Below are 24,197 nucleotides of genomic sequence, written 5' to 3' on the forward strand. Positions count from 1 at the left end.
TATCTAAGGAAATCAACCAACTAAAGCAGGTGTTAAACTCTAAAACGTCCCTCTCCAAAAATGGATAGTATGCTTAGGAGCATACACATCGCACCAAACTGTTCTGTGAATATTAAGTCCAGACTTTTTTATGCGGAACTTTTGATACAAAAGATGCAATTGTAGACAGTAATATTGCAAAACAACAGACTGGGTCGAGAAAAAAAAATAGAACAACACTTTTGAGCTCTTAAGATAAATTCTACAAGTTTTTTTTTTTTTTTGAAAATGCAACTTTTCATTCTTAAGCAGCCAGTGTTCAAGTGATGCATTCTTCACCAAAAAAAAAAGTGAAAACTTTGCAGCAAGGCATGAGTGCACTGAATAAAGCGAGGGCATCTAATGGCGACCTCCAATATTTTTCAGGATTTTTTTTGTGAGGAAGACTCGTTTCCTCCTCTACTAATCTTAAGTTTAGAAGAATTTTGTTGAAATTACGAATGCGTTCCCACAAATTTCTAAGATCACTGAAGTGCATAAGCTTTCCAGGATTATCCTTCTTTCCCCAACGAATTTACTAGAACTGGTCATTATAATTTCTTTACTTCGCAGCAAAGCCTTCGCCCTTTGTTCGAGAGAAAAACTAAAGGAAAGAGTATTTTTGTGATCAAGGAAGACAGCTTTCACCTCAAACAAGGCATTTCTAAGATGGATAGTACGTGTAATTCAAATATTAAATACTTAACTAGTCGTGGCTCAAACCGTTGCCGAACCAAATCATAAGAAAATCATTTTAAGTGAAACACTTAATATAAAAGATAAATAATCAATTATGTTGTTGTTTCAAACTCAACAAAGGGATCGGAAAATATAAAAATATATGGAGTCGAACACTTTCTCCTCACTGAAAGAGGTATCTTGTGTCATTTACAAAATGTTACATAACGGTTTTCATCCTCAAGATACTTTTGATTCAAATAATGTATCCTTAACCAAACCAAAAACATTAGAGAAAACCATATAAGGTCACCAAACAAATTTTTGGATGTTTTATTTCTTTCGGGATATACAATGGTCACTGAACTGAAATCATACGTTGTAATAATAATGAGCGCGCAAATACAGGATTTTTTAGTCTGTAGAAATATTTTATTTATCCGGTACTGAGCTGATTTATAAAGAGGTTGTCTTTCCTTTTCCTGCCATTATTTGGTTACTTTTATCAAGCCTTGGAATCAGATTGTTTGTAGTGTTTTAGTGAAGATTTCTTGTTGGCTAGGAAAAAGATGGAATTTAGAGCAAAAAATGGTGCGACTCGTGAGTAAATCGCCAAGATCACCAGTGATTTCAAAATGGATGTAATAAGTTTGTAAACAACTGAAAATCAGTAAAGTTCTTATTTAAAAATCAAAAACCTGGTTGGAATGACAAACTATTTTGTTTTATTATTTCTACTAAGGTCTCCCAACGGTTAAATTTTCTAAACACTATCGATCCATTTAGGAAGAGCCAAAATATTACCGAAATTTACCTTTAAAAGAATTGCAGAATAGTAGATAATTACAGAATAGTAGCTTGGACGAGCGAGATCGTTACATCTTGAAGCAAAATTGTATAACCTGATACAGTCATCTTTTTAGTGTTAAAGACATATAGTATACTTTTCCTAGCTTTCAATAGAGAGGTCGTATTCACCCTTAAGCTGCTCATCGACACAAACAGAGGATGTTTGTTTTTAAAATTGTGCAGTAAATTCAAGATTCTCTCCTAATTTAGGTTGCCACAGCAGGCTTTCTGTAGTAAAATGGATGATTTTTTTCATTAAAGATTTTGAAATGAGAAGAACATTTTTCCAATTGAATGGAACCTTTTTTTAAAAGAAGCAATTGTTTCAGTGAAAAAAAAGAGAACTAGTTTTATCCCCAAGTACTGCTGCACAAATTTAACACAGTCTTTTAAGTGAAAAATATGATGCAAAAAAATAAAAATTTAAATTAAATTCGCTAATAGTCTGTATCAACTCAAACAATTGTGATATTCACTCCAAGATAGCGTCTATTTTTAGCAACGAATTCAAAATCAAAGACCAATGAAAAATGTGTCATTTAGGATTTATTTGCGAGTAACTTGAATTTCTATTTGTTTATTTTGGGAAAGTACAAAAAGCTGTCGTCGGAATTGAAAGAGTTTTCCCTAAATCAGTGTATTTGGCGTTTCTGAAATCTAGACGTTATCAACAATCTCTCTAAAGAGGCTTCAAATAATAACCACATGTGCGCTTATAAGCATCCTTTAACAGAACAAAGAAGTTCTACTATTTAAAAATATTAGCCTCCGGTAAGAGTTGTATGCGTCAAGCATAAGTGTCTTGAGGTTTTTTGAAGAGTTCTTATCAAACAGATTACAATGCCTTTCTTTTCACTCTGTAGCTGTAACTCAGCACAGAAAGATGATATTGATATTTCAACAGCTTGTGTAACAAAATTAAAATTACCTTCATGATCATTTGATAATTTTAATGGAAAATTAAGTTTATGGCGCAGAGAAATTGAAAGTCCCAACTGAATAAGAAAATGTGTGGCTTGCTTTATAAAAAATAAATGCTCGATCAGTGAAAGTGGACTTTTCAAAATTAAGGAGTACGGGATTTGAAGGACTTTCGGAAACAGATATTGTATCTTGCTAACAGAGAGAGATCATGATAATGACCAAGCAGTGGAACAACTGAAACTAAACAATGTCTGAAAAAGTTTTTTTTCTCTAATGGGAAATTTAATGAAAAAACAAACAAACAAGCAATTGTGATCTCCGAACAATTTTAGAAAAATTGAGAAGAATTGAAAGATTTTTCTAGCTTAAACGATTCACTTTTATAATACCATGAATATGATTTTGCAATAAACAAGACCGAGTTGAATTCCATATTGACAGATGTATCCATCATCAAGCAGAAGGAAACCCAAGGAAAAAATCTAGGAATGCATTTATGAGAGAAATTTGATGGTTTTCTTTTTAGTTTGCATTTAGTTTCGTGTGCGTTGTGCTACAGCAGCAGTTTCAAACTGTGAAAATTGAAAATAATGACCTTTTTTAACTTAATTATCGTTTTGTAAAAAAAAAAACGGAAATGTGTAACTAAATATAAAACTTTAATCGTAAAAGTTTTGTTGAACGGAAGTAAGTCTTTTATTAGTGAAAAATTAAATATTGAATAAAAGTATTGATTTTTTTCTTAACAATGATAAAACATCACCCAGAGATATTAAGATCATTTCAATCAAGTAGTTTTAGAGGTAAATTTGACGTTATCTTATTGGCATTATCTAATTTAATTTCTCAGCATGAAATTTAACCCTTACGGCCGATAAAAAGTAAAAATTGAGTGCCCTTCATCAAAGAAATGTCAAACAAACAAAACGTCTCAAAGAATTAGCTAAGAATGCCTTGGTCTTGTCGTAATGCACTTTGCCTGGCTCTTTCCAAGGCCATATCCTCTCGTCGTTGTTTAAGTTGTAAATTTTAACTTCTTCCGCTGACCTGAGACCCTGCTTTTAATTTTAAGAGCTTCGAGAATTATTTTTTTAGGAAAAAACTGAAAAAAAAAAAAAGCTCAGATAAAAATTATCGGAGCTATTGAAATCGAATCAATTTCTGCTCTTCAAATATTAAAAGGAAAAAGAAAACCGACCAACGGGGCCTTGAGCCCCTTGGAGTTAATTGAACAACTTAAATTGAACGACGGCGGGGAAACGGCCGTCGTTTAATTTGAGTTGTTAAATGTGCGCTACCGCTAGACCACAGAGGCTTTTAGTGAGAAAACACGGCAAAATTACACTAGAAGTAGGTTGGCTCCCATTGTTCATAGAAACAATACATTGTGATTGATTCCTTCTGAGACTTGTAAAGATCTATTGTGTTCACCTTGCATTCTTGTCTTCTTTTTTTGCAGGTTGTTTGAATTCACTTTCGAAGAAAGAAACGAGAGAAAGTTTCCTATTGTCTATTTTTATTAAAATCGATAGCAAGAATTGTCAAGTAAGAAATTTTACGCGCTATTTTAGCGGCGAGAGTAGATGTTTAAATTTAATGCAAGTGTTAGCGGCCTGCTCCCAGTTGGCTTGTTAGCTCAATTGGTAGAGCGCTGCACTAGTATCGCAGAGGTCAGTTGTTCGAGTCCCGTACAGGCCTGATTTTTTTCAGGTCTGATTTTCGCTATTGCATAAATAGCGCTATCTACTGCGAGGATCGTGCATCATACGTATCTAATACCGCAGTTCAAAATATTTGAACTTCATATATTCATTGTATCTGAGTGTTACTTTATTAGGTAAAGAGTCGTATAAATTTTGTCGATGCCAAACTTTTTGAGAGAGTAAGTGAGTGATTCTGGTAGAGAGGGCTTAACGTCGTAGAAAATTCATCTTAAAAGTGAAAAGTCATATTAAGAACATTTCAAAGAAGTAGTGTGAGTTGAAAGTCGTTTAAAAAAATATGTGAAGTCTAGCAAGTGATGTCTTTAAAATATTTTGTAAACAATTGTGGTTCAAAAATTAGTCCAACTCTAGAAGTACAAACAGCGCGTTGTTGTCGAAGTTTAGTATTAGAAGTGTATCTAAAAATCTGTCGAATAGAAGGAGTGCAAAAACAACGTTGTTAGGAAAGTCTAGTATTCTTAGTGCAAGTGAAAAGTCTTTCTAGCTATCTGTCAAAGTCTAGTAGTAATAGTGCCAATGACAAAGTCGTGCAAATTTTCTAAAACTGTAGTAGTGCAAGTAAACAGTTCTTTTCAAGTAACGATGTTCAAAGAATCTGCGAGTCGTATTGAATGATTTGAAAATCTAGTAATAGTGCAAGAAGAGTCGTCTTGAAATCTGTTCAAGTGTAGTTGTAACAGTGCAGAAAAATTCTAGCAGTAGAACTGCAATTTAAATCAGTCAGATTCTAGTAGTAATAGTGCAAATGAAAAAGTACTGTCAATATAAAGGTTCAAAAAAATTAGTGCAAGTGAACAGTTTTTCAAATAAAATGTGAAAGTCATTGCAAGAGAAGAGTAGATTAATCAGTAGTAATAGTGCAAATAAGAAAATAGTTAAAAAATCTGTCAAACTCTAGTAGTAATAGTGCAAATGAAAAAGTTGTTTGAAAATCTGTTGAGTCTAAGTGCAATTAAGAAGTCGTCAGAAAAAGCTGTCACTGATGGTAGGCGGCAATTACAAGTCGTTCTAAACAGTAAAAGTGCAATTTAAAACTCCTATAATCTGTCAAACTCTAGTAGTAGTGCAATTGAAGAGTCGTTTTGAAACATGTCAAAGTCTATTCGTAGTGGTGAAACTAAAATAATTTAGTAAAGTCGAGTAGTAGTGCAAATTAAAAAGTCAGTCAAAATGTATTTGTGTGAGTGAAGAATCGTTTTTAAATCAGTCAAAGTGTAGCAGAAGTAATGCAGCTGAAAGTCGGTCAAAAAATCTATCACTTGTAGTAGTGCGAACAAAAAGATGTTCAAAGATCTGTCAAAGTCTAGTAGTAGTGATGCAGGTAAAATAAAGTCGTTAAATCTATCAAAGTCTTGTACTAGTAGAGTAAAGTCCTTTTAAAATCTGCGAAAGTGACATTTTATTCTAACTTCATAAAAAGGAAAGGGAATTGTAGTGTAGCCGCAGTGACAATAAACAATACGATTTAACTCAAACGTTTATTCGTGTATTTTTATTTTCCTCTGTAAATGTCTTGAATTTCTTCCTTGCCAGGGTTCATTCCTGAAAGAGATTGCATACATTTGAAAACGCAAAGTAACTGTTTTATGGTAATTCTAGTTTGCACGCTTTTCTTGCACAGCAATGATTCAACTCATAAGACCATTTGCTTAGTTTGGGTTTTGATCTTGAGTCTAAAGAGTTATTTGTGCTGGAAAAGCTTACCTTGAGTTCAAATAAGGTGGGGAGATCGAGACGATTATGAAACGGCAATTTAAAATGTATCGTACAAAAGCAGAAAATAAAATCAAGCTCATCTTAAAAATTCCCACAAGGGTGATTCATGCACTAAACGAACCTATTGTTTCAACTAACAATGGGAGCGAATCTACTTCTAGTGAAATTTTGCCGTGTTTTCTTACCAAAAGCCTCTGTGGTCTAGCGGTAGTGCACATTTAAAAAATTCAAATTAAACGGCGGCTGTATCCCCCCAGTCGTCGTTTAATTTAATTGTTAAAGCACTTCGGAGGGGCTCGGGCCCCGTTGGTCAGTCTTCTTTTAATCTTTAAAGAAGCAGAATTTTGTTAATATTAAAATCTCCAATAATTTTTTCTGAAATTTTTTTTTCTCGGAAGAAAAAAAAAATTCCCAGAAAAGATTTCTTAGAGATCTTAAAATTAAAAGGATTCTGCTTGAGGGGGGTAAGAGGGAATTTACGACCTACTATACAAATCAGCGGGGTAAATATGGCCGTCGTGTCAAGCGCCGAAGTCTTGCACAAAACCACAAGAACGCACAGGCTAACAAACGTAAATAAGAAATGCATTACAATATTTGGAGAACGAGAGTGTCTTTACATTATGTCTGCTAAAAATAGTAAATGAGTTCTAGCCTAAATGAAATTGTGTTGGGATTTCCTTTAGGAAATGTTGAAAAATACTAGTGGCTCTGCAAGATGTGTACCATGAAAAAAGTTCCATAACCCTTCAAAAAATATTAAGTAATGTGTAATCCAAAGAAAATCTTGTAATTGAAGAAAAATGTAAAAAAGTAATGTTCGCAAAACAAAAATCAGAAATCCAAACAGTTCTTCGCCTTACTAGATGCACGTCCGGCAATATCACCCCTGAATCACACATGAATATCACGAGAATAAAGGAAATGATCACCTAAACTAAAAGAGGCTTTTGATTGTTCAACAAATTCTCTTTGTCAGCACCTTAAGAAATGCATAGAGAACAGTATGGAGAATACGTTTAGTGAATTTAGGGTGTAAAGGGTTGCATAGACAGATTTCGGGCATATTTTTCAGCGTCTCAATTGTTTTTTTTGTTTTTCAGGGAAATTAAACTGGACTATTGGTTTCGTCTACAAATACGACTTTAGAAAATATTCCGAAAACTACCGCCTAACCAAATGGAATGATAACTTTTGCTTAAGGGTTTCTGGTATTTTAGAAGGTTTTTTTTTATGATGAATGTAATAGAAGAGAAGGTGACCGCGTTGAAGTGTAACGATATCCTTAAAAACATCGATGATGTATGATTTGTCTCTTAAAAATTCACGAAATCACTAGTGGTAGATTTTTTTTAATTGAAAGAGTTCTACTAGGTTTTCATAACTCTTTACACGTTATTAGTAACGCACGCGCACTTGGGATGAAAGACATTTTGGTTTACGTAGCTCAGAGTGTATTTGTTAAAAATAATGTACATGTGTTTAAATTTTACAAGCATTGAATAAGCTAGTAAACCCCTATAGCCACAGTTGTTCTTTCTCCTGATTTAATGATTGATTTTGTCTTAAAAAGTCACGATTTAAGCTTAAAATCGTTCTTTTTCACTTCAAGGTCTCTTCTGACCAAAGTTCCACTTCTTACTGGAAGTTCTTTATTATAGAGACAGGCACAACTTTCTTTGTAAAGTCAGCATTTTTCCATCAACCTATCATGACTTTAAAAAGGCCTTTTCGATCCATACTTTGCTTTTATTTTTTTATTTTAAGTTTGAAATACCTTCTTTTACCAAAGCGATATTTGTTTCAGTTTCTTTAACATTTTTTAAATTTAACTTTTTCTTATTCTAGTAAGTTAATCATGATATTAGCGACATAATATTTAGGTTAACAAAGTATTTTTTTCTTTTAACACCTATCTTACTAATTTTTTTTTTTGAGAGAGAAAGATGATTCAAGAGTACATTGCCTAATTGACATTCAAGCAATAATTGAAATGGTAACATATAGTATTTACAATGACAATAACGGTAACAAAAAAGCCTCATGGTTCCCCTATCCCCTAGGTTCCAACTATGACTAACTATGCTTCTTTTAATTTCGCCTGTTAATTGGAAATGATTTTTTTCTTTTCATTGCAATTCCGTTTTTTTGATACTTTTGTGTTAGGATATTCCGCCATTCCGCCGACCCACCGTTCCTCAGTTTTATAATTCCATTGAATATCTCAAGGTATCGTAGGGCGCAGCTTGTTCGCTTCGCAAATTTATGGGCCCTTTTCGGCAAATAGCGCTGGTTCAAACAGTAAGACGCTCTCTTTTCAACGAAAAAATTTTCCTCAAAACTTACACAATGTGCAGATCACGTCTATATTTCTATATTTCAGTGGGGAAAAGGGCCGGGTCGCACTGGAGCGAATTCTTCGCACTTTCCAATTTTGGCGGCGGTTGCACCAAACTAAAATCCTTCGACCAAAACTTCACTGATTGATTCGTATGTCAATCACAAACCCATCTCATTCTAAAAAGAAATAGAAAGAATATCGCGCGAAATGCTACGATGGAACGGATCCTTTTTTTCCGCTGATCTTTTGCGTTTTGGTTGACGCTGGCGCTACCTGTGCTTCAGTTCTAGCAACGGATGGAGAATTTCTCGTTCAAGCCCTGTGTTTTCTTAATTGCTGCCAGTATAACCGTACCCGGGGTACGAGTCAAAGAAATTTAAATAAAAGGGGCGCTTAAATTCGCGGATGAGGAAATTCCTGCAATCGCACGCCAAACTAGGCGAGCGGACTAAAATTGTTTTTCCCTGACGAAATTCCATCCAGATATATCTTGCATTTCACGACAGCTAAATGGTAAAAAAGCTGTTTGTTTTGCCAACATTTGGAGACGTCCGAGGCAGGACTTAGGGTTTTTTGAAGATTGGTGAAAATTTGGCGATTTGCAAAAATTTGGCCGGTTTTTAAAACTGGGGGTCGCACTTATTTTACGCTACTTGTTGACAAATTTTTCACATAAACAAACAAAGAAAGCTCTCGTGAGACAATAATACATCGGTGGATGCCGCTGTGAAATTATTTTAAGTATTAGGTAGTGTCACCTACGACAAGATCTAAAAGATTATATCGTCGGATCTACCTGCTGATTTAAACGGTAAAATGCTCTCTCCTCAAAGAAAAAAATTTCCTTCAAGTGTAATGATGTACCGATCCCACCTATTGTGATATATCTACTGGGAAAAGTTCTGTTTTAAATCCCGCACAATTCTGAAATGATTGTGAGACGTTTATCACTTTCTGGTCTTCCATTGTGTCACGGAAAGTCCTTGTAATGTCTGAACTGAAGAGACTATACTTTCGGATTCACATGATTCGCCGATTTAAACGGTAAAAAGCTCTCTCTTTAAGGAACAAAAAAAATGTTACTCGAATTTCATGATGCACCGATCTAACCTACTTAGATATTTCTGCAAGAAAAACGTTTGCTTTTAAAATCACCCGCAATCTTGAAATGATTGGGAGATGCTTATCGTCTTCTACTGCATTCCCTAGTTTCATGGCAAGAACTGAAAACATGATGTGATAGTGGCTTTAAGCCAGAAATAAAAAAGGATAGAACTCAACTGTGCGTCGAGTGCAAATTTGGAACCACTAAGATACTCCGAACAATAATCTCACGAACTTGAGCCAAGTATTCAGCTCGGCTTCCTGCTGAAGAGTTAACAACTCACGCACTTGCTTACGGGGCGATAACATAATGGCTACGCATTCCCAGAATGCAGTAGCCACAAAATTGTTCCTCTCGCTTGAACGAAAATTAATTTATTAAAAACAAATATCAGTTCAAGTCAAGTCATCTTTATTTAGACAGGGTAGCCCCATCAGCCATAGGCTGGTATCAAAAGGGGCCCTGCGGTGTTCTTTTTCAGTTTAAAGCCAACAACCACGTAAAATACGTAAAATCCAGAGATTTCCATTTGCCAGAGGTAAATACTTTTTTATGAAAACTTGACACGGAACAAATTCTCAGCATTCATTAAGAACTTTTACTCCATGGTCTTCCGTTAATGAAAAACATGTTTGATGATAACTGAATTTATCCCATCAACTTGTACGAAGATTTCATTTAGAAGGTTGCATTGGGCAACTTGGATTCTCTTGATCTTGTTGTACCATTTGAAGAATTCAACTTTGCGTTCACTTCTCACGTAAAACGGTTTTGTTCCATTTCTTTTTTCAGCAAATGCTCTTAGCCTCAATCTTATATTCTTGCGTCAAGTGTAGAAACGCACTTTTTCAGTTCACAACCTTCCCTTCTTGATTATGCATTTTTGGCAATTTATATACAATAAAAGGATAGTAATAGTGGAGTAGGATTTCATCTCATGAAATGAATCAGAATATATTTTGACCCCAATATCTCCTTATACCTTTTAAATTAAAAAAATAAGGGTTTCTCCACTGAGTTAGTTTGTTTCTAGCTGTTGAAGAATTTTGATCATTCGATATCGAATTAACATTTTTCGCAATTGCTGTATAGCAATCCTCGACTGCAATTCATGTTGTTGTTGTTGTTATTGTTATTTATTTCATTTTATTTCACTTTGGAAGTATACGTTTAGGCCTTTTCTTGGAAGAGAGCAATTAGAAAACTGCAACCCTTGAGCGACACTCAATTGAGAGATTTATGCGACATATTTGTATTTCGAACAAGAGATTTCTTGCTCCTCACGAAAAGTAAACAAAAAAAGAGAAATGTATCTTGTTCTCTAAGAAATACTGTAAATTTATCTTTAGCTATCCAACAGATTCCGCTTCCTCAATAAAAGCATTCCCATTCCATACCTTAAGGTTTTACAACTTTTTAAAACTTTTACGGCGAAGGAACCAAAAACTATTTATAGTACAACATGTTTGTAGGTTATCGTTAATGTTAGTTAGAAACTTATACCGAATATTACATCGAATATTAGGTTTTTTTTTCCTCACGGAGGCCAACCTTAAGCAGAACATTCACATCGTACGATCTCAAACAATCCATGTCATGGTTTAAAATTAAATATTTTGTCTCCAAACGGTATTAAGCTATATTTGATTAATTGATTGAATATATTTACGAAATTTAGCAATTCATTTCGTTTATGAGCTTATTTCACATGAATATTACATTTAAATTTAGTTCTACCACATGCAAAACATCTGCGCGATTTTAAGGTCATCCTTTCGGTTTCTATTGTAAATTCTATCCCTAATTTCGGTTGAGAAAGATCCCTCTTAAACTCAAAACATGTTTCTCTAGTTTTACGAAAATACCCACTTTTTTAAATATCAATCAGTCTGATTCTTCAGTCTTTTATTAGACTTTTGCAGCAATCTGTAATACTCCTGGAGCTTAGCAAGAAAAGGCTATCGAGTTAATATTTTGTAAAGGTTGAAACCATGGTAGAAATCGTTAAAAATTTTGGCTACGTTCTCCGAGTTACATTGTAATGAATTTCTTTGATTTACTGGCAAAACAACAAATTGAAAACTCACGTTTAGCTGAGGTTTAACTTCACTTCGTTCGTTTCCCTTTCTAAGTTCCCAGTCTTCTTATCCAGTAGCAGTTTTCATTTCCATCTCTCTTCTACAAATAAAATAACTTAATTACTGACATGAAAAAACATCAAAAAATAAAAAAACAAACAAACAAAAACAAATAAAAACAAATAAAAAGAGAAAAACAAAAAATATTCCAAGTTTTTTTTTTTAAATGTATATTGGTCTTGCTTTAGATAAGCTTTCTGGTATGTTGCACAGCTTCAGCTAAGAAAACATATTACCCCAGCATGAAAGATACAGAACCAGAGTAAACCCAAAGGATTAGAATTACGGATATGAGAAGTGCGTGAAAATGGACAGTGACATCATACTTGTAGCTGGCAACCACCTCCTCCCTCCACCCCTCTTTTTTTTAAGCGTGCTCCTTTTGCGTCGAGCTCCCTCTCGTATTTAAATCTTGTCTCCGCAGATGTAATGGCACCTGTCAAAATCCGATTCTTTCAGATTCGTTTAGAAATTTTCCAAGAAATCCTTTTTGTTGTTGTTGTTGTTGTTGTTATTTTCCCTCTTCCAATTTTGATTTTGTATTCAAATTGAGTTTCCAGTAAGTCCAGTTTTTATAAACAAAATACAATGAAGAGCAACTGGGCCCACAAGTTAAGCAACAGCAAACAAGGGACAAGAAAGCAAAGAAAACGTCTGTAGCAATGCCATATCAACGAGATAGTTCGGAATAGTTCAAATGGCAGCAAACAGTCAGCATTTTAGCGCTGTTTTCTATGTTTAATTGTCATGAATTGCTTTAAACTACCAGCCAAAAAAAAAAAAATATCGAAGAACTTGCGTTTAACTTCGGTCTTTTACATCATTCAAATGAATACATTGATAAGTAACATGTCGCACGCGAATAACCTCTTGGGAAAGGACTATCAGTGAAAGATGTATAATAGTCGTGCAAATTAACTTTCTTTCTCACGAAGTCATTTATCGGTAAATTTTATTACTCTTCTCCATCTTTTCTAACGTTTTTTTCTTATTATTTTGCTCATGGGAAGTAATCGACATGGTTAGGTCAAGGTCTTCTCGCCTTTCACCAATTTCACGGTGTAGTTTTCCTTTTTTCATTGTATCGTACTCACACTATCCGTCGCTCATTCGTTTCGGGTACAAAATAAATACTAAAGTACATGTGATCCCGTGACTTACTCTCTCACCAAAAAATTCGCAGTCCATGTTATCCCTGCCTCTAGCATCGTTAGTTTACCGCAGTCCTGGAAAAAAGAAAAAGCACGAACCAAAAAAAGGAAATAATTCAGAATAAGGGATAAAAGTTTCCTTCTTCTCTCCGTTTCTCGATGTTTTATGTTTCTTCAATACTGTCTTTGAAAATAAAATATTACATTGAACGCTCCGGCCTGTCAACATTTCAAGTCAGTACACATACAGACATACATACATGCAAACTTTATTGGAACTCCCTTCAACAGGGCTTTTCAGTCACTATAAACTAATTAAACTTATTTACAATAACAATTTAAACTAGAATTATTTCTTATAAAAGATATTTTTAAAAAGAGTCTTCTTAAAACTGTCAATTTCTTTCACATTCTTACTGATTCTCAGCTAGCCCCATTCCATTCCCTTGGATCCCGGTAGTAAAATCCCCTCTGTCCCGTTGACAGTCTACATCGGGGAACCACAAGACTATTACATCCCCTTATATTCCTGTTGTGGACTGCTGAACGTTTAACAAAATATTTAACTAAATAATCTGGAGCTAGACCATTTACACATTTAAATGCTAAAACCCAGTCATTAAATAAAACTTTCTCTGTAACATCTAACCATCTAAGAGATTGTCTGAAACATTTATAAGGGCAGTTTCTGTTGAATGCATTTTCCTATTTCCACTTTGGTAGAGCGACAGTTTATCATTCGTTGTTAAAAATTCCACAAACTGCTTGTGTGCCAGTCTCTCGCTTACTTTCGATAGAATGGGTAACAATGATATCGGCCTGTTGTTGGCCGGTTCTTCTGAATAGGCCATTTTACAGTTGTGTGCTTAGTTGCCAAGCCTTTGATTCAGAGTGAGGCTAAAGATGACCTTGTTGTGATAGAGACCTTTATCTAGTTAGCATGATAACAAAGTGAGTTACATCTGAAAGGCAGCAAGGTTTGTATCATAACAAGGTCATCTCTAGCCTCACTCCCATTCAAAGGCTTGGCAACCAAGCACACAACTGTAAAATGGACTATTGCCTTCTTTGGGTACAGGTATCACTTCAGCAATTTTCCACGCTTTGGGAAAGGCAGCCATTTGAAACGCACTATTCACCAGTCTGGAGATCACAGGTGCGATGCTCTCACAGCTGTCTTTCAGGACTCGAGCATAAATTTTTAAAAATAGTTATTTGGTATATCTTTATGAATAGCTAGGGGAAAACCAGTCAAGAGTAACGTGAACACGCTTACTCGTACCTAAAACTTGGCTCTCTCGGTTCTATCCGTACTTCCACCACTGAAATCACTCAGTTACCCCTGAAAATTGAACAAAACGTTCATACGTTCAAAAAGATTTTTAGTGTACCGCCACGCTGCACAAGATCCATGTATTAAGCTGTATTCAACATTGAAACTGAGAAATACCTGACGCTTTCGCCTAAAATCTTCCAAAAGAACTAAAGTTGTTCAGACACTTACTTGAAAAGTAACTTAATCTGCCAAGAGTACAAAGGCACAAGGTACTGCTAAACTGTGAACAAGAGGACAAAGACAACAAAATTTTAATGAAGAAGTTCTCTCTGGCAACTTTCAAGAGATTTGCAATGATCAACATTTGAAACGAAGTTAATAAAAAAGTCGAAGTACAAGAATTAAAAACGACTAAGCAAATAACAAGGAGACAGGTTTTAACGAGACCTTCAAAGAAGAGAACACTATAAAACGCACTTCTCTCTCACCTCATTTGAAGTAAGAAGTATTCTGCAAAAGCACGACACTATCTCCATTTCTGGACTTCTGAACCTGAGATAAGGAAGCACTCGTGTCAAAAAATACTTTTCGAAGCAGTTACCAGCAGGGAAAGCGGTAGAGTACGCAGAATTTCTGTTCGAAGAAGCAAAACACTGTTACTTCGTGAACTGCATGTGAGACAATGTGTGAGACAGAAATGAATGAATAATTAATGTTAGAGGCATCTTTTATCTCGCCCTTTGCCCCCTGCGTATGTTGATCACAACAAGTCCCGAGGGTTTCACATTTGCCCCAATGCCTTTTTGAATGAAAAAACTAAGAAGAAATATTAATTCACAGGCGAAATTAAAAGAAGCGTTGGTAATCATTGTTGGAGCCCAGATGATAAGAAAACCACGAGACCTCCTATAAATAGTCACTCAGGATTGCGCTCTATTAAAACCAAAGTTTTCCTGCAGAAATATCTTAATAGGTGTGATCGGTGTTTCATGAAATCTAAAGGAATTTTTTCTTTGAAGAGAGAGCATTATACAGTTTAAATAAGCAACTTATGTAGATCCGAAGATGTGATGTTTCCAGTTCTTGCCATACATTAGCGCTTAATCCTGAATGCTTTGGTATTGTCATTTGAGGGGTCAGCACGCCCAATGACCTAAGAAGTTTCTTAAAGTCATAACCGGAAGTTGGAGTCGGTACTCAGGACTCAGGTGGAAAGATGACTGTCTCTCAAGATATTTGGACGTATCTCTTATCTGCTGCTATCGGCATCATAATATCATTTCTGGTGTTAAAAATGTGGAATTCATCTCAGAATGAGGCGACGAGGCGGCCCAAGGTACCAGTGGAACACGACGAAAGGCAGGAATAGGAGACGTTGCCTACCCCGTTATATTCAGGTGAGTGGAGGCGCTTCTCAGATCGAGACTCACAAGTGACGAAAAGAAGGAAAAAAGAACATAGATAAGTGGCTGAATTTTCGTGTTTCTAAGTTACCATGGTACAAACTGTTCTGAAACTTCTGATCTGAATTATATAGAAGTTTTGTCGACTAGCTTGTTAGTAATTTCGCGGGCCAAACTATTACAGCGCGGAGACAGGTAGAGTTAAGTATGATTCCTGACGAGGTAAATATCTTACAGTTTATTTACACAGTTCTTCACAAATGACTCAATTTCGTTTGCTTGATTTTTACCCACTACTTATTCCTTAGGGCGAGGACAAATTACACGAACTAACTGAAACAAGATAAACAGAAGCTTAGAGAAGCGCATTCCTTAGACTTTGAAAATTCAGAAAGGTAGCGAAACTACCTTCGAAACCTGATTGACTTTCATGGTCACCCCTTACTAAATGTTAGATTTAGAAATTGGTAGCTTCACTAGAATAGCTTGACGCTTTTCAATTCTTGTTTTCTTCCATTAGATTTTACACGATCGAAGTGCCAAGTTTTAAGTTTATTTTGGTCTTCCAAAACAATTACTTACAATAAACACCACCAGCAAATAGCGAGCTAATCTAGGCGGGCGATGCGAAGGACAAACAAACACGAATTACTAATTGAAGGCGTTAAAAAAGTCGATTTTGAATACATATTTGTCAAAACCCCATTTAACTGACGGTTCAATTGATTCTTTTGCCTTTTTTTATTTATTTATTTATGTGATTCTCGGGACACAAGTTAGCAGGTTATACTCTCGTGTAATCCGTTAATTAACTACGGAAAGGAAGAGTGTTTGTTTGATATTGGGTTTTATTTTTCCAGGTTACACCGTTAATTATACAGAGATGAGTAGATGTTGTGGGCGGTCAATGTTTGGACATCAATACAGTGTAGATAAATGTAGAACAAAGAATTTTATTTTCTTGACGGGTCATCTGTACAAGCAAACCAAGTGGTCAGAGAGAGACAACACATTAAACAAAGGAAAGAAAAGGCCATTTACTTGAACATCTGCTGGGCTTTTGATTGTTACGGACGTTCTTTGCTATGTTAATTAGGTTTAAAAGCTTTTTAATCTTGTAATTGTTCGTCGCATTTTACATTCGACAAGCTGCAGTTGTCAGTTGTTTTTTAGCTTGATTTACATGGTACGTTACTAAAATAGATATGACTGTGTATTCGCGTGTGATTTTTCCCTTCACATAGAAAGGTAATTTCCATCCAATTGACGTGACCATAGTTAATAGAGGTTATAATACTTACATCGTCAGCAGCTTCTGTATTCATCTAGCTCTTCTTCTTCTTCTAAAATGTCTAAAATGGCATCAAAATCGTCTCCGAAAATAAAAAGTTCACTACTATCCGCAATGTTGCCTTGTAGTGCAAATCAAGGATGTGCACGTTCGCGTGACGTCACGGTATGCTTCGACCTCAGGAGCCGAACAATAGGCCGGCTCTTTCATGTATGCCGGCCTTCATAACCAGTCCCCTCTATTAACTACGACGTGACTGTGTAATTAATTGTTAGTATGTTATTTGGCCTATTCGCACTACGCGAAATTTGTTTGTTTTGCGAAAAAATTTGTCAACGCGAAACCATTTTCAGTGCGAACGATTTGTTTGACCCACAAAAATTTTCGCAAGCACCACCAAACTTCAAATATGCCGTCAACCAGCTTTGGAGGCCCACAGTTTTTATGTCAGGTGAGAAAATCTATTGTTCCTTGACAGATATCCTTCAACTGGTCATGATCGAAATCTGAAGTGGTCCTTCAAATGTCCGTGTTTACCAGAGTGCATCTAGCCATGATAGTGTTGAAAACCAATTTTTTCGTTTAATTTTTTTTGTTTATTCGTTGCTTAGCAACAATTATGGCAAGTTTCATTGTGTAGTGTTATCAATGATCAATCGAACTCAATTCGTTCTGAGGTTTTTAATTAGCTACCGATCATTTTTTAATCTCTGCATGTTCTTAAAATCCGTTTCGCATCTACAAAATTTTTATCTCTCTTACACGCAAATATATATTCATCGTGACATTCTTGCCATTCACTTGAAAATTACCGAATTTGGTCAAAAAGTCGTAGCATTTTACCGCTGATTTTTAATGTCACACACACAAAAACACAAACACACACAACCGCAAAATTAATCGCTGCTCTGAAATTGAAAAACATCTACTATAATTGCATGTTGTCCTATAAATTTCAGTCATGTAGCTATCGTAAGTTAACGCTCAGTAAACAATCATTCTTCGCCGTCCCAGTAATTCTCAGGAACTTCCTCCGGCCGGAACATCCACGTCTGCATTAGGTAGCGGTGGTGTATTCCAATATTCTCAATCGTTTTCATATCATCTTCATCTAAGTTTACATGAAGTGCTTCAAGGTTCTCCTTAATGTGGTTCTCAGAGACAGATTTTGGGAGGACTGGAGTATTACGCTTTATTCCCCAGGCAAGAGCCACCTGCATTCCAAACAAAAACGGATAAGGACTCTGAAAGTCTTAAAATCCCAAAAAAAGCTGAAAAAAGCTTACCAAAAAAAAAAAAAACTTAAACGGGTTATTTGATCGACTGATACCTTCATCGCTTTCAACAAATATGCCATTTTGATGTTTTTACATATGACTAAAAAATCCTAGTGACATAGACCACTTTCATAAATGGCTGCCGTATAAATATTCTTTTGTTTAAATTTAAATTAGCCCCCTACTGGCCTCGCTTGAATTTTGTACTGGAGAACGTGGCCAGTAGGGCTAATTTAAATTTAAAGAAAAGAATATTAATCCAGCAGCCATTTATGAAAGTGGTCTATGACTAAAAATTTCGGGCGAAATGACACTAGTTTCGGGCGACGTGGCTACAGGTGAGATGACTTTCGGGCGACTTGACTGTAAACCCATATTTAACACTCTGCCTCTCACGCAAACTCTTGTTTTTTTTCTTTGGATGAGAACGCCCCCCGCAAACCCTCCTCGATGTAATATTGACATAACATCATATTCAAAAGGCAGGACCAACCTAATAAAATACATTTGGTTGTCAATTGTATAAGAGAATCTGTAGTTTAATCGAAATAATGACCTGATGGGCTAGTCTATTCATACAAAGTTTTTGGTAGAAAATGTATTAAAGGTGTAAGGAGAAATTCTATTTTTATCACCTTAAGGAGTTGAAGGTTGATGATACTGAACAAATTGGCTAAGAGTTCACAAGTCACAGCAAACTACAGTTCCATAGATTATGCTTATGAACAGTAGAAGTACAGGCAATGTTTTGCATAATGCACATATTTTGACGTAAAATTTGGGACTTTGTAAAAGGATTAATAAATACGTGTTTAAAGATACGCGTATTACGTAACACGCATACTTTTGTAAGAGGATAAAGAGACACGTGCCTCGCTTCAAAAAGTCGGAAGAGAAAGCAACCAGAATTGTAAGTAGTTTTAGTGATTTTCTTGTAACTTTCGCAATTCCTGTAGTTAGTTGTATCTGTAAAATGTTGTAACGTATATATTATCTTTCCTGTGCAGTTTGAGAACGTAAAACACAAAACTTAACTGTTATTAAACTTAGTGTTTATTCAAAAATCTGCTTGGTCGACGTCTCTTCCGAAAGGATAAACATATATTCAATTCAGGCAAACTCACCAAAGCAGTAGTTGTGCCATGTTTTTCGGCAATTTTCTTCAACACTGGGTTTTCCAGTATCACAGGTTCAGAATCCTTGTTGGCAGAAGGACGATCAGGAGAGCCCAGAGGTGAGTATGCTGTCACGACAATGCCTACAATTTTACACACAAAATTCCTGATTATACCAAAAAAACCTAACAGTATCCTGTATCAGAGTGTACGATAATTTTTTGGGAAATTTGATGTTAAAGAAGACTTGAATTGTTCATTTTCATCAATCATATCTTATTACTGGTAAAATATTACCTAATTATATTCTTTGTTCTTGTATGTCTGCTAATTTAACTGTCCAAACTATTTCACTACCAACAGTGTACTCTGTTTAAATTTTAATAATGTTTGTGTCAGACTTTTCCTTCTTTCAAGTTCAAGAAAGGTAGTTACTAGCCATGAAGTAGACTTGTCTTATTCAATTATTGACTTGCCTTTGTCAGCGCTAAACTTCAATAGTTGTGGCTGAGGTAAATATGGGTGTAATTCCACTGTCGGACAAATAACAAAAGGGATAAGTCATTTTTTGAGCAAAGCACATAAGATGCTTGAAATGAGGCAGGCAGACACCACCCCTCTCTTGAATTCCCAAAACATATTGAAAAAAAAACAAAAATTAGAAAATTGATTTACATTTTCACTTAAACCTCCCAACAAAAGTTTAAAGACTGTTGCAGTGAGTCACTAAACAAACTGAATTTTGCAATTCTGATGGAACAGTCACAAGCTTTAAAAAAATGTACATCTGTGATAAACAAGTTTGCAATGTGCTGGTTAAAATGTTGACTGATCAAAGAATGCAATTTAGAGACACAATGACACTAGTTAGAAACAGATATTTCATTTGCATTGGTGAAGTTATATCTGTTATTAGGGATGAATTCTTCCTTGGACAAAATAATGCATAATGCCCTGTCAAACCTCCATTAAACCAATGAGAACAATAGATCACCCTTTTACCCTAAAAAGCAAGCAAATAAATTATCCAACACCACCATACCTTGATTACATGCTGGAACTATTCTGGCAGTTTCCAAAAGAGTCCGTGTCTTCTTAGTTGTAAAATTTGAGATGCCAATGGCTTTACAGAGACCTTTGTCCACAAGCTGCTCCATTGCCTGTCAAGTTGTAAAGATTAAAAAAAGTTTATCAGATATTATGGCCAAAGCATGTTATTTTTATCAAAAACCACAAGACTTTTACTTTGCATACCTCCTCCAAAACAAACAACAAAGGCTGCTTTCCATTATAACTGTGCCTTCAGGCTATATTTTCCAGAGAAAATGGACTGGTTCTGAGAATGGACAGAACTAGTTCTGACCAAAGTGGATGCACCATAGAACCATTTACATCCTATGGTCAGAGTGCAATTATTCTTCATACATTGGTTTTTTATACATTTCCTATGATGAGGAGAATTTGTTTGACATTCAAAAGCTCCCATCGTTGACTCATTTCTCTTATTCTTATGACCTTGTTGTTTGGTTTACCAGGTATACCATAAGGAGAAATTAGCAACACTTTGGGGGGTTAAAGGGCTAATATCAGCTCCTACTTGGGTTACAAGCAGAATGCCTGGGAGCATAGAGTACCTAATACCAAAGACAGATTTGCAAATAATTTCCACTTATTTTTCCCTTTAAAAGTAGGAGAAAGCTCATTATTCCACACACACACACGCACGTGCACGCACACACACACACGCGCACACACACACACACACACACACACACACACACACAATGAATCACTTCCATTAGGTAGGAACCAGATAATTAATATTTCAGTTCAGCCAGACTTAGTGTAATGAAAGCTTTGTTGGTAATCCTATCAAGCACACACTTATTTTGACCATTATAAGTAGCTTTACCTGCCAAGTCTTTGCCATGCCTTCAGGTGAATAACCTATCACTCCATCTGCCTTAGAGCGGGGGAAAGGTACATCTTTTTTGAAAGCAAGGGGAATGTGGATCTATTAAAAAACAATAAAAGTTAACACTGATATAAAAAAATAGAAATTGATTTATACATGTCCATTAAATATGATGCCTCTTCAGAAATGCTTTAGGACTTGTACTACAGGGTAATGTGGATCTATTGAAAAATTCCCAAAATTAATATTGGCATCAAAATGAACATTGATACATGTCCAACAAATACAGCTCTGCCTCTCCAGAAATGCTTGAGGACTTGTTCCACTGGGTAATGGTTGACTTAATAAAACCTTATAACTTTGAGACTAGACTCAAATTTCATAGTGGAATAAATAAACATACAGTAGATAGTACCTTCTCTTGGTATGAATTTGCATTTTAAAACCTAGCATTATACACGAAGATTTTTAATAAAACTTGACACAAAAAAAAATTAGATGAAAGATGGGAATGTACAGATTGGATAAAAATTATACTTACGAGATACAAATCCAAATATTTCAACTGCAGATTCTTCAGTGTTGTCTCGCATGCTGGTAAAACATCCTCAGGGGCCTGGCTATTACACCTAATGTTTTAACATTAAGTATTCAAGATGAGACTATAGAACAAACCTGAGTAACAAACACAATACCAACATTTCGTAGTTAATTTAAAACAAGCATTAATTTTAATCCAATGAGCTCTGTAACATCATGTCTGCAATAGAAAAATCTGATCCATGGGTTATTTGTTAAAATTTAAAGAAGCGTAAAAAAAAAACCCGAGATAACTAACATCCATGACAAAGTCAAAATGCTCAAATTCAAGTAACATTACCATCTGCTTTGCCACATGTTACAGCTACTTGTGGTGTATATCAGAAATAAATATCAGCACAGTAGTGGAAGTTAAGAAATTCAGTATTTACCAAAGTTTGGATGTAATGAAGATATCTTCACGCTTCACTTTTCCTTCATTAAACACCTCGGTAAGAGTTTCACCTATTTCATCCTCATTTTGATAGACATGTGCACAATCAATGTGACGGTATCCATACTGCAGAGCGAGCCTGACTGCTCTTCCTACTTCACCTTTCTTGGATTTCCATGTCCTGTAGGAGCAATCAGTGAACCAATAACATTAAAAACTTACAAAGTGCTTCAATAGGGATATGGGGAGGGGTGGGGGAGTTTAACATTGGTACATATCACCTTCTCTGATCCAATAAGAGAGAGAGAATTTGAAAAATACAAAAAAAATTAAATTAACTATAAACCCTGCCATGCTTCAAGACTCAGGGAGGTGCTAGTTTAAGACCCACCCATTGCAAAAACTAATGGTCATGCACTGGAAGGCAACAGCAATCAATTTGTACATGAAGAGATCCACTTCAAGGTTTTTTTTTTCTGCTGGCCTTGCCTTAACAAGGTTCACTCCAACTTCAAAACTTATGAAAACCCTAGTAGTTTCTTCTTTACAGCACGTCCTAAAGTTTATGACTAGTCAAGCTGAGATAGGTGAGCAACAGGGCAAGAAATAAAAGAGCCATGCTAAAATTAAGAACCAGCAGAAAAATGACACGAGGGTTACCTACGAGGAAAATCTGTGCTCAAGGACACTTTCAAAAAAGCCATTAAGACTTAAAACACCAAAAGTTGACAGTGTTTTGAGCTTAGCCTTAATTGAAAAGTGAGGGTTTTAAACTTCAAAATGACAAGAAAATACTGTCTTTACAGCTACTAAAAAAAAGAAATTGAGATCCTATGGATGCTCTCATTAGTTGAAAGATTTGTTAAGGACAGTGTATGTCACATGATTGTCAAATTTCAAATGACTGCATATTTTTAAAATACTATTTTTCTATAAGATAACTTTTTCTGAAACATATCTGTTGCAATCAGTGCAATGGGAAGCAAATCCCACTGGTAGGTTAACTTACCCCAAAGCAATTGAGGGCATTAATGCTCCATTATTCAATTTCACTGCCGCTGATGCCTGGAAAGAGAAATTATCCACCCTAATTATTTAACACTAATGTAATCTAGAGGGGGACAATGGGGGATTCTGAACATCACAAAGAAAAAAATGGGGAAAATATCACAGTATTGCAAAAAAAAGAAAAAATTGCCAAAGACCAAAATACTTCAACACTGAGTCAGAACTATATGTCATGCCATAACCATACTCGGTATGTAATAGAGCAAATAACACGGAAATAACATTAGCAGTGTCCGTGCCCCTCCCACCCCACCTCTAGCCCTGTTATTTTTCCCTTCTGAGTAGGAGCATTGCGTGACATACTACAATGCAAACGTATCGTTCCGCACATAATTTTTTTGAAATAAACGTTTCAAAATTTTTCATAGGTTCAACTTTAATGCCTGTATATTAGACCAATTAATCTAGTAAGGCAAGGGCAAAGGGCTAGCAAGTCATTTAAGCTTTCAGCTCAGCTCAATTACTAAAAATTACGCAACGCAAGTCTGAGTCATGCTACATCATACCAAAGTGCAAAGAGAAATTAAAGAACCGTTTACTTCCCAATAGAGATCGATAGAGACATAAAGCATCAAAAACATGAGCTCTCTGTAGAAATCATTCGAAAAATATTCTTCATTAAACGTTCACATTTAATTTTAACTTAAACTTATCTTTCGCGATCGATCTCGGAGATCTTGACGAGGCCCTAATCACATGGAGAGAGGGTTTACCGGGGAGAGGATACGAGTGTTGTAAAACACGGCAGAAAAAAAATCTTACTTACCATAATGAGCCAAAGTTCGATTGATTACTATAGGCGAAAAAAAGAGATAGAAATTAGACTCAGGCAGTCTCAAGTGAAGACGTTCCTTGCACAGCTCGACCACGCGAGTGTCACTGCACTATCACTTTCGCAAGGCACTATGGACTTCTACACAATCGGTCGGTCATCGGACCATCTTCGTGGTCTGATCGGGTCATGCCCGCCTCTTTCCTTCCACGTACAGTCATCGGCCCGTCTCGTTGATGCGAATTAGCAGGAAAGATCCTGATTTCCTGATTAAGCTCGAAATATTGTTATGCCTCACCTATTTTTTAGGGCCTCTAAATATGGAATTCCTTGACGTGATTCCTCCCCATTCCCTCTCCAAAACGAACCTGAGAAGATCACTTATACTTAGGCCACTAGAAACCTTGAAGTCTTTGACCGCGAAGAGAACAAAAAGTCTTTTTTTTTTGTTAACTACTAGGTT

The 24,197-nt window shown here is 35.6% G+C and overlaps 1 protein-coding gene and 2 long non-coding RNA genes across 7 annotated transcripts in view; 1 reads left to right on the top strand and 2 right to left on the bottom strand.

The window, feature by feature from the left end:
• The window catches only part of LOC111337586 (uncharacterized), a 36,610-nt gene extending 20,289 nt beyond the window's left edge, over positions 1 to 16,321 (top strand). For 3 of the 5 annotated variants that reach the window (XR_015991232.1, XR_015991233.1, XR_015991235.1), the window contains one exon: positions 3,929 to 5,668. This is a non-coding gene — a long non-coding RNA (uncharacterized LOC111337586). Of the gene's footprint in view, positions 1 to 3,928; positions 5,669 to 7,012; positions 7,282 to 13,722; positions 15,318 to 16,183 lie in introns of those variants that run through there. The other 2 variants (XR_015991231.1, XR_015991234.1) reach the window with 2 other exon arrangements.
• LOC111337587 (uncharacterized) lies at positions 5,576 to 13,025 on the bottom strand. The gene is made up of 3 exons (XR_015991236.1): positions 12,655 to 13,025; positions 11,443 to 11,533; positions 5,576 to 5,735 (listed from the first exon to the last, which is right to left on the bottom strand). It is a non-coding gene; the product is annotated as an uncharacterized LOC111337587 (long non-coding RNA).
• Positions 16,257 to 23,884, bottom strand: LOC111337585 (uncharacterized). The gene is made up of 9 exons (XM_022943923.2): positions 23,729 to 23,884; positions 22,904 to 22,959; positions 21,893 to 22,075; positions 21,463 to 21,550; positions 20,919 to 21,020; positions 20,049 to 20,166; positions 19,483 to 19,539; positions 19,016 to 19,149; positions 16,257 to 17,828 (listed from the first exon to the last, which is right to left on the bottom strand). Exons 1-9 carry the CDS (start codon positions 23,729 to 23,731, stop codon positions 17,610 to 17,612), a joined length of 960 nt encoding a protein of 319 aa, XP_022799658.2. The 5' UTR covers positions 23,732 to 23,884; the 3' UTR covers positions 16,257 to 17,609.
• Between the last annotated feature and the right edge of the window lie 313 nt (positions 23,885 to 24,197).

This window comes from Stylophora pistillata, chromosome 8 (genome assembly GCF_964205215.1).
Source record: "Stylophora pistillata chromosome 8, jaStyPist1.2, whole genome shotgun sequence".
Classification (NCBI taxonomy): Eukaryota; Metazoa; Cnidaria; class Anthozoa; order Scleractinia; family Pocilloporidae; genus Stylophora; species Stylophora pistillata.